This window comes from Orcinus orca, chromosome 17 (assembly GCF_937001465.1).
Source record: "Orcinus orca chromosome 17, mOrcOrc1.1, whole genome shotgun sequence".
Classification (NCBI taxonomy): domain Eukaryota; kingdom Metazoa; phylum Chordata; class Mammalia; order Artiodactyla; family Delphinidae; genus Orcinus; species Orcinus orca.
The window spans coordinates 5,266,716-5,276,707 of NC_064575.1; the positions used below are offsets into that span (position 1 = coordinate 5,266,716).

Here is a 9,992-nt window from a genome sequence, read left to right on the forward strand (position 1 = left end):
TTTCTTCCCTGTAAGACCTTCCACTCAATCTACTCTCATCACTACTGCCTATCTGTCTCAGTCCTCACCAAGGAATTGAAGAATAAGAAATCAAGATCCTAAAATACAATTAGTGCCATTCATATGACAGTTCAGTTACTCTGGGGTCAAGGAAACTTTTGGTTAGTGCCTTAAGAAGGTAGCATTTACTGCATTTCTCCCTAAATCATTATATCCTAATAAGTTTTTAGATATAATGCTTCACACTGTGCTTTCAGTAGGCATTCAATAACTATTTTCTAAATGGATATATATAGCTCTCTAGCTGTCCTCTTCTCCTTTTACGTATAGAAGCCTTTTACTGCCAGCTATTACCTCTCAAATATACCCCTATAAATAAACATGCTCTGGTGTCTCACACTTTAAAAACAAACATATGAAACAAAAAATCCACAGAACCTTCTCTTAGTCCCACATAATACCCTAGCCAAGTTCCTGAGAGCCCAATTTCTCGAAAGACTTGTCTTTACTTAATGTCTCCATTTCCTTACTTCCCATCTTTTTAAATTTTGCTTCCTTCTCATCAAGACACCAAGAGAACTCTCATCTAATTTACCAATGACCTGCACACAGAGCCATTATAAAGAGTATGTGTTCTACATCAGATTGCCTGAGTTACATTCCAGCTCCTCATTTTACTGGGTATGTGACTTACCTAGGCTAGTCACTTAATCTTTCTGAGCTGCAGTTACCTTATTGCTAAAAGTGGGTGATACATACACCTTCCTATAGGGTTCTTTGGGTGAATCAATGAAATACAATAGGCAAAACAAACAAACAGTGCAGTGCTTAACACAGAGTAAGCACTCCATAAAAGCTGGCTGCTAGTATTCTTACTAAATGATGATTTTCAGTTTTCGTTATTCTTGGTCCTAGGCCCTGATCTTCCCTTTCACACTGTATTCTCTCCCGAAGCACCCCTGTCCAAAACTGGTTTCAATTAATATTATAACATTGATGACTCACAAATTTATATTTCTAATGCAAATGTCTCTTCAGAGCTTAAGACCCATATATTCAACTACCACTTTAACAAGGCCCCTTGCACCTTTCAAAGGCACCTCTAACTTAACAAGTCTAAGACGGCATATTCATAATGTGCCCTCTTGCACTTGTCATCCTCCACTGCCCTTCACCACCAGCAAAACGCCAACTGTGAAAGCCAGAAACAGAAGTCATTTTTGACACACATCCCTAGAAATTCTCTCATATCCTTCCACATATATCCTCCTCTCTACAACCATGACCCCCAATTCAAAATGCATCATCTCTCACTTGAGAAAGCCTCCTAACTGGTCTACCCCCTCCAAACCATTCTCTAAGCATCTACACCATGAGCTCTTCCAACCTTTAAAAAACTGTAGTTAAGAGTACACTTTATTTGCTACTCCTATGCTGCCTTATATACAAAATTATACAGACCTGAGATAATTCCCAGACCATTAAGTGAATCTCTGTGAGCCTAAGATGATTTTCTACCTGTGTAACCTTTGGCAAATTATTTAGCCTCTCCAAGCCTCAATTTATTTACCTGCAAAATGGAGGTAATAGCACTTAACCTCCTACGTTGTTGTCAAGAGTAAATTAATAATGGTAAGAAAAAGCTTAATTCGGGGCTTGCCACTTACCGAGGACTAAATAAATGTTGGCTAGTAAAACAAGCTGAGTATAGCTTTCCCATTGCCTGAGTTTGGGTCCTCATCTCTCCAAAGTCTAGTTAAACAGTCTCCTAACTGGTCTCACTCACCTCTCAATGCCCAAAGCCCAAACAAAGTATGGCATCGTGTAGGCTTCAAGAAAAGTCAGGTAAGTCTGGCCTTCTTTTAGTACTCTAGGATTAAACTAAAGATCAGGTTCAAACTTCTTTGAGATTAGCATAGGATCTAGCCTCTGCCTACCTTCCTAGTTTCTTCCACAGTAAGTCTTCCATGTGCATCTGTTTCAAGTTCATCAGGCTACTTGAATTTACTATACTACCACCTCTATACCGCCTGCTCCTTTGAACTTGGTTTTTCTCTGTCTGTGATGCTTATGTCTGTACTAATTATCAAATTACTAGTTACCTCAATTTTATAGAAGAGGAAACTGTCGCCCAAAGAAGTTAAATGACTGGTCAGGATCACCTAGCCTGGTGACAGGACAAGATGTTAAGGCAAGTGTTCTTTGCACTATATTAGCACTTCTCAAACTTTTCCAGTGAGTACTCCTGTTGAGAGAGAAGAGTCTCTCATCCCTGAGGTCAAGAAAGGCACAGACCCAAGACTCCTACCAGCTTGAAGTATCATGCTTTATCTTCAAATAAATCACTGTCAAAAACTTTTAACAAATTGAGGACAGGAGCCCCTTAAAAAGAGAGTTCCCTGTACATTAAACCAAAACTATAAATCTAAATGTGTTCTGTAGCGCAAATCCACTCCAGAAAACTATCTTCAGCCTTCATTTTCACCATTATCCACAAGCATACAATGAGAGACAGTGTCATACAAATGGCTGCAGTTACTATTATTTTCACACCATGAAATCAAGCATTGCCAATGTGTTTAGGAAGAGGAGAAAGGCTGCCCTGAGAACTCTCCCAAGATCCCAAACATGAGAAAGACTGAAGGCAAAAGGGAATCCAGAGATCCTAGGCCAAACTTGAGTTTTCTTAGGACAGCATACGCACCTTTTTTTAATTTTTGGCCACGCCGGGCAGCATGTGGGATATTAGTTCCCCACCTGGGGTCAAAGCTGGGTTCCCTGCGGTAGAAGCGCCGGAAGAGGGGAGTCTTAACCACTGGAACACCAGAGAAGTCCAACATGCACTGCTTTAGAGCAGGGCTTCTCAACCTCGGCACCAATTGAGAAATTAGGCCAGATAATTCTTCATTAAGGGGGACTGTTCTGTGCATTATGGGATGTTTATCCTCTACCTACTAGATGCCAATAGCATTCTGCCCCCAGTTGTGACAACCAAAAATCTCCAGACATTGCCAAATGTCCCCTGGGGGCAAAATTGTCCAGTTGAGAGTGAGTGACACCTGCAATATCCTCTTACTAAGGAGTGAACAATTAAGAGAGGCGAGCTCGAGCCTCTGACTCCAGACAGGGAAGTCATGGGAGAAAGGGACCTCTCTCCATTTGCATAGGGCACCAGGATAAAAGAAGAGAGGATCTGTGGTTTCTCAATGCTAATTTTCCATGGGGACATAAACTGAGTGGGATTCGACTTAAGATCCTCACCAAAAAATTTCAGGTGCAGCTTCAAAAACAACTAGACATTTAAGACTGTACTTCTAGGTGTTGGAGGAAGGGAAGGAGACAGGAAAGAATGTAGGGCTGAGTCACTACCTAGATGGCAGTAACATCTGGCCTCTAGTCTAACAACTTACTGACAAAAGGAGACAGCTCATCATGACACCATCCTACTGTGACATTGTGTAAGTGAACATAACCTCCTCTATTCCACTAATCACCATCCAACACGAACACAAAAAGACACGCAAAAGACGTACATGCAAACATTCAGTCACAAGAAAACAAAAAGTTATTCTACATAAAGCAGACTTCACCATCTGTAAAAAGCTTAGTTTCTGTGTTTTAACGAGATGCAGCGCATCACCCGTGGCAGCTACTCCCCCAGCGTTTGTTAAGAAGGGAGAAAACAAATGCAGAATCCTGCGGAAGTTACCCAAGGCAGAAGTTTTGATAGATGTGCAGTGGGGTGGAGTTCACATTTGAACACACGTGTACATATGGATATACACATCCAATATTTGAGAATATTTTTGTACTAGCGTTTTTTAAAAAGTCAACTCTCTGCTATATTTCACTATTATTGCCTTTAAGCTTCTACAATTTTAAATTTTCCCCAGAAAATCATACTACAAGTTTTAAGTCGCCTCCTAAAGGTAGTTCATATAAACTGTGGAGAGGAGTTTCATGAGTCTCAGGTCTCCCACGTGGAAAGTGGGAAAATCATATTTACTTCTTAAAGTTGCTGTGAGGATCAAGCCAAGTCCTATGTAGCCAGGATCTGGACACCTAAAATACACTCAATAAGTGGTTACTATCACTATTGTTTATAACTAGCATATATCAACTTCTCTGAAATTCCCGTTTTTTTCCACAAACTCTTAGGGAACACCATGTGCTTCGGAGAAGTGAAAAAGAAATTTTACAAGCACATCTTACACCCAGAAGCCAACACAAGATAAGTATTATTTGTGATGATAAAGCACAGTAGGGCAAAAGAAAAACCTGAAGTGTTCTATGTTTTGTTTGAGAACTATCATGTCAATTACATCAGGTATCCAGCAGCTCGAGATACGAGAGCCAAAGTTCCTTCCCACTGCAAAAAATTTTTAAAAAGACAAAAAAAAAAAAAAAGTAAGAAAAAAAGACCAAAAAAAGAAAAAGCAGTAATATAACAGACTGGAGAGAGGGTTAAACAAGATATGTAATTCTACAATGACAATACTCCTAAGTCTTACAAGAACAACAGTAAAAGGTCAGATACCTTCCAAAGAAGCTGGGGTTTACGTTTCACTGTTTATCTAATCAATAAAATTCCACTGGAAACAATTTTTCTTCCCCGTCGCCAAAATCTACTGTTAGGTGAGCTAAAACATAGAAAGTACCGCCACACTATGGTAGCTCTTCCTGTGGATTGTAATACATTTTAAAAAGCTTTATTCATTCAACAGCGCTGAAATGATGAAGTTTAAAGTATTAATAACGAATCCAAAATGTCTGGATTTCCCTAAGAAAATGTCAATTCCTTCCCCAGAAACGTTCTTCAATCCTTACTCTTTGGAGTAAATAAGGGAAAGAAGGCTGAAGTTGCTGGGAAATATACTTCGAAACACTTCCTTGAAGGGCCCCCCAAATATATGCCAGTAAGAGGGTCCTGATGAGACCACAGCTAAAGTAAATCGTGGGCGCACCAGCCACACATGTCCTGCACACCCAGAGCTCTGCCGCAAGACGTCTACCGTGGCCTTCAGCTGGTTCCTAGCAGGTCCGCCAGAAAACATGTATTTTACAGTCACGACCCTTCCAGCAATTAGATGAAAGGAGGCTAGAGGGCCTTGGGGGTGCTAGTCCAACCCTTTCATTCGACAGAAGAGCCTGCGGCAGGGAGCGAAGTTAACTTTCTCTGCCTTCGGAGAGCAGGGCCCACCCAGAAGCCAAAGCTGCAGATCCCAGGTGCCAAGCGGGCGCGCACACCTCGGGAGGGGCCAGAAGGTCACGCGCCCCGAGTCGGACGCCCCGCGACCTCACCCAGCTCTTCCAAGAACTCTCTGTTATGACCTTGAGCACCTAAAGCTTTGCGTCTCCAGCTCCGGATCTGCGAAATCGGAGCCAGAGCCGGAACGCCTGGGGCTGCTGCAGGAGTCGACGCGCCGGGACCCGCGCCCTGGCCCCCGCTCCGCCCCCCCGCCCCAGCGCCGGCTCGCGACGCCCACCTGCACGTTGGGGAAGGCGGTCTTGAGCAGGTAGAACATCTTGCGGTTGGACAGCACGTCCCCGCTGGTCATCTTGTCGTCGGCCCCCTCGCGCGTCTTCCCCTTGGACTTCTCGTGGAGGACGTTGCTCTCGCGGACGCGCCGCACTTCGTCGCCGCCGCGCACGGCCGCCAGCACCGACACGGCCAGCATCTCGCGCAGATCCACCGTGCCCCCGTCGGCCGAGGCCGCGGGCCCCGCCGCCCCGCCGCTCGGCTCGCCGCCCAGGCCGAAGAGGCTGAGGCGGCCGGCCAGGAAGCCCGAGTAGAGGTGGTAGAGCACGCCGAGCCCCAGCAGGCAGAACACGGCCACCCCCAGCGGGGACAGGCGGATGCCCATGGGGGCCATGGCGGGAGGCCGGGCCCTCGGGGCGGCAGCCCTCACAGGCCTGCCCGCGCTCCCGGGTCGGGCAGCGCGCGGACTACACGGGCGCCCGCTCCCCGGCGCCCGCGCGCCCCATCGCTCGCTCCTGGGAAAGGCCAAGCCGCTCCAAGAATCCCCTCGCCGCCTTTCCGCACGCCCGATTCCCGGGGCGGCGCGCTCCCAGTTACTCAGCCGGCCCGCGCGCCTGGCTTACACGTTAGCCAACTGCCGTGAGGTGAAAGGGGAGCGTGGGTGTGTATCCGGGTTACGCAAGGGGGCGGGGCGCTGGTGAGGGGCGGGGTGAGCCAGCCCCAACCCCCTGGGCGGGGCGACCGGAGGCGGGGCGGCCAGCCGGTAGCTCCGGGTCGTGTTGGTCCGCGGCGCCTCAGTTATTCCGGTCGGACGGCTGTGTTTGGGTTTTCAGATCGCTCCGGGATATGGCGGAGCTACTTCCCAGGCACGGAAGGATGCTGAGTGCCGTGTGGAAATTTAAATTAAATCTCTCTTTGAACGACAGCGTATATCTGAAATAGAGCCATAGGGACAGTCTAGACGTCCCGTCATTCTGATTATTGAGACGGGGGACGTTGCAATCCATTTTAAGAGAAACCTATGCTTTTTTTCCGTCGGCGCTTGTGTAGGCAGAGCCTGCAGCTTTAAATCGCCTCTCGGCGCTCTTCCAGGCGGAGCGGGAGTTGGGCGGGGATGGGAGGAATTTTACTTGGCTTTTTATTCTTTCGGCACCCCAGTCTAAACGTTTATGCATTTATATCTGTCTGTCTGCATAGATTTTTCCCTTTCCCTTCACCCCCCCAAAATAAACCATCCTGTAGGCAGGTGAAGAACTTACCTTGATTCTGGGCTTTCACGATGTGAGAAAACAGTCCGGGCTTGCCTCACTGCCACATCCACCTTACCCATACAGTACCTTCCAGAGGCTGAGGGGGCAGAGGAATGGCCTGCACTATAAAGGTTGTCTCACGATGGCCCGTCAATCTAGAGTATGTAATCTCTGGGTCAATGTAGGCCCTTCAAATGTACTTGCAGAAGCATTTAACAGAAGTAACTGCCTTCTACTATGCCACTGATTTTAGCAATAATATGAGTGCTTACTAAATTTTAATAAGTATTATAATCGTTAGTAAGTTTATCCTCCATCTTGAAAGTGAATATTAAGGTGAGCAGTATCATTTTAAGTGTTAGAATATTTACACAAAATCAACTTAAAATGCAGCCGGTTTTACTGTTCACAGCCATAAGTCATTGGTTTTAAATGAGCTTTAATATGAACGACCTTAAAAACTTTAGGTATACAGAATGGATTATGAACATCCATTGCTGAGGAAGTTGGTAGAGACAGCTGACTCTTACCACTTCCTCTGAGTTCAGAGCACCTGTAGAATTTGCTTGTGGTTATACAGATACAATAAACAAAGACTATTGATTGCTTGGTTTCCTCGCTTATAATCACAGCACAAAGTCACGTACAAATACAAATCAATGTAGGAACAGTTCCTGGAGTGTTGACGGCACCAAATCTTAAGGAACTGGCACTGTCTTTGTCAGCTTTGGGGAGCAACTTCACAATTAAGCAATGCTGCTTTCCAAAGACAGCTGAAAGTGAAGGTCACACAGGGTAATTATGGTTACCAAATCCAGGGATAAATATAAAAACCGGGGTTGAAGTGAAGGCTTCATTCAGCTCAACCGAATCACCTCAAACTGCACCATGAGATCAGCAAAAGATGTGAGTTGCATAGTAGTTATGAAAATATTAAAAGCATTATTGGAAAGTCTGGCTGAGGTTTGTAAAAATAATCAATAGTATATTCCAAGGATAGTGGAAAGGAATACTGGGCTCTGCTCACTGTGGCACTCTACAAAGCCTTCGTGAGACACAGAGATGTTTAAAGCTCTGAGGCACTTATACTGCAGGAAAGGGATTAAGACTTGAGGGAGAAGATGACAAGGCACATGCAAAGAATGAAAGTGAGTTTAAAGATCGTAGTTCCAAGTGCTTTAGTATTCAGGTAACAGCTGATAATAGCTAATAGATATTGATAAAAGGCAGCATGTAATCCTTAAGAGAAACTTTATGACAAGAAGAACAATTTACACGTGGGACAGCGATATTGTCTTAGAACCTTCATAGGAATTTTTAAAAACATTTTTATTGGAGTATAGTTGATCTACAATGTTGTGTTAGTTTCTGCTGTACAGCAAAGTGAATCAGTTATACATATATCCACTCTTTTTTAGATTTTTTTCCCATATAGGTCATTACAGAGTATTGAGTAGAGTTCCCTGTGCTATACAGTAGGTCCTTATTATCTATTATATATATAGTAGTGTGTATATGTCAATCCCAATCTTCTAATTTATCCCTCTGCCCCCCTTGCCCCCTGGTAACCATAAGTTTATTTTCTACATCTGTAATTCTATTTCGGTTTTGTAGATAAGTTCATTTGTACCCTTTTTTTCTACATGCCGCATGTAAGCGATATATGATATTTGTCTTTCTCTGTCTGGCTTACTTAGTATGACAATCTCTAGGTCCATCCATGTTGCTGCAAATGGCATTATTTCATTCTTTTTTATGGCTGAGTAATATTCCATTATATATATGTACCACATCTTCTTTATCCATTCCTCTGTTGAAACTTCATAGGAATTTGATTGAAAGAAACTTGCAGTTTCAGTAACAAGTTGCTAGAAGCTTGAAAAACTGCATACATACTAATGAAAATTATATGAAAGTAAATGTAAGATAATAGGTTTGTGAACTGAGGCAAACTGATCTTTCAAAAATAATCTTTTCTCTAGGAGTCGAAAAATATGAGGACTAACTAATATTTCTTCTGTATAAGTGCTGATGGCAACAAACATTGACTTAGAGCAAACTTCTTTAACCACCTTCCACTTAACTGGCTTCACACATACTCCTCTCTATGTGCTCACACCTAGTAAGGGTATGTGCTCTTGGGGCACCTTTCACTCCCACTAGTAAAACTTTATATATACCATAAGAGTTAGTTTTGTTTATTTCAACCCCATTTTGCCATTGTGGTTATTATTATAATTACACATAAATTAAATATCATATAAGAGAATCAAACATGAGTATAAATATAAAGCTGAAAGCGTTAAGTATCTTGATTAAGGCGAGTCACCAAAAACAAAAAGTTCCATCAAATTAGGTGTTGGAGCAAAAACTGATTGTGAAGAAAAAGAATTGTGGAAGTTCATACTGATGCTGAAATCAGATTGGTGGACTTAAAGAAACCAATCTGGTCATCCCGTGGACGATGCATCACCCATATAGTTGACACTGCAACAAGTGCTAGAAAAGAAAGCCCTGCCTTATACTAAAAGATAGACAAATGATGATATATTTACATCTTCTAAGCGCCTAAGATGTCTAATCTGTTCTGTAATTCCCCACTTTGAGTTTTCTCAGTTAACCGACTTGCTACAGTCCTGAGGACGTCGGACAAGGAGCTCTCCCGAACGCCTGGGTGTTGTTACTGCCTTCCTCCTACAAGTGCCACCTCACCTTCTGCTCTGCATCGTGTGTGAAATGTCAGACCCGTTTATGAAACGTTATTAACGGCTTAAATGATGGGCATATTTTGGTTTGTCTGAATGCCTCCTGACCCCCACACTTACCTTGGAGAAACTTAGCGTGTTTGTGGTAAGTCTCTGCCAGTTAGTTTCCTTGTATTTTCCTTTTTTTGCATAAAAGTGCATTTTATGGGGACAATTAAATTAGTTAAAAGTTCAGGCCAGGTGAACCCTAGGTAACAGTGGCTTTACTACTTTTCTGAGAAAGCAAAACAAAACAACAAACTGATGGCATTTCTTCACGTTTAAGTATTAAACTTCCCAAAAGAGTATTATTTGTATATTCTTCCCTTAAATGATTCAATCCTATAAAATCAATAATTCTGATTTTTAGTAGATCCAGTGATACGGTGTTTGCTTCTGCCACTGACGTTCTCTCTTTGGTAAATCATACTATTCTTGGGACAGTGTCTTGCATATGTTAAGATTGTGGATGGTCAGTTTCTGAAACATGATTTATGTCCATTCTTAAAACTGATTTCC

The 9,992-nt window shown here is 43.3% G+C and overlaps 1 protein-coding gene across 2 annotated transcripts in view; it reads right to left on the reverse strand.

Moving 5' to 3' along the window:
• Positions 1–6,145, reverse strand: part of BPNT2 (3'(2'), 5'-bisphosphate nucleotidase 2) — a 32,066-nt gene extending 25,921 nt beyond the window's left edge. Inside the window, exon 1 of one of the 2 annotated variants that reach the window (XM_033437621.2) lies at positions 5,487–6,145. In XM_033437621.2, coding sequence (XP_033293512.1) covers positions 5,487–5,873 — 387 coding nt within the window. In that variant the 5' untranslated portion in view covers positions 5,874–6,145. The remainder of the gene's footprint in view (positions 1–5,486) is intronic. The other variant, XM_004274996.3, reaches the window with a different exon arrangement.
• Positions 6,146–9,992: the final 3,847 nt, after the last annotated feature.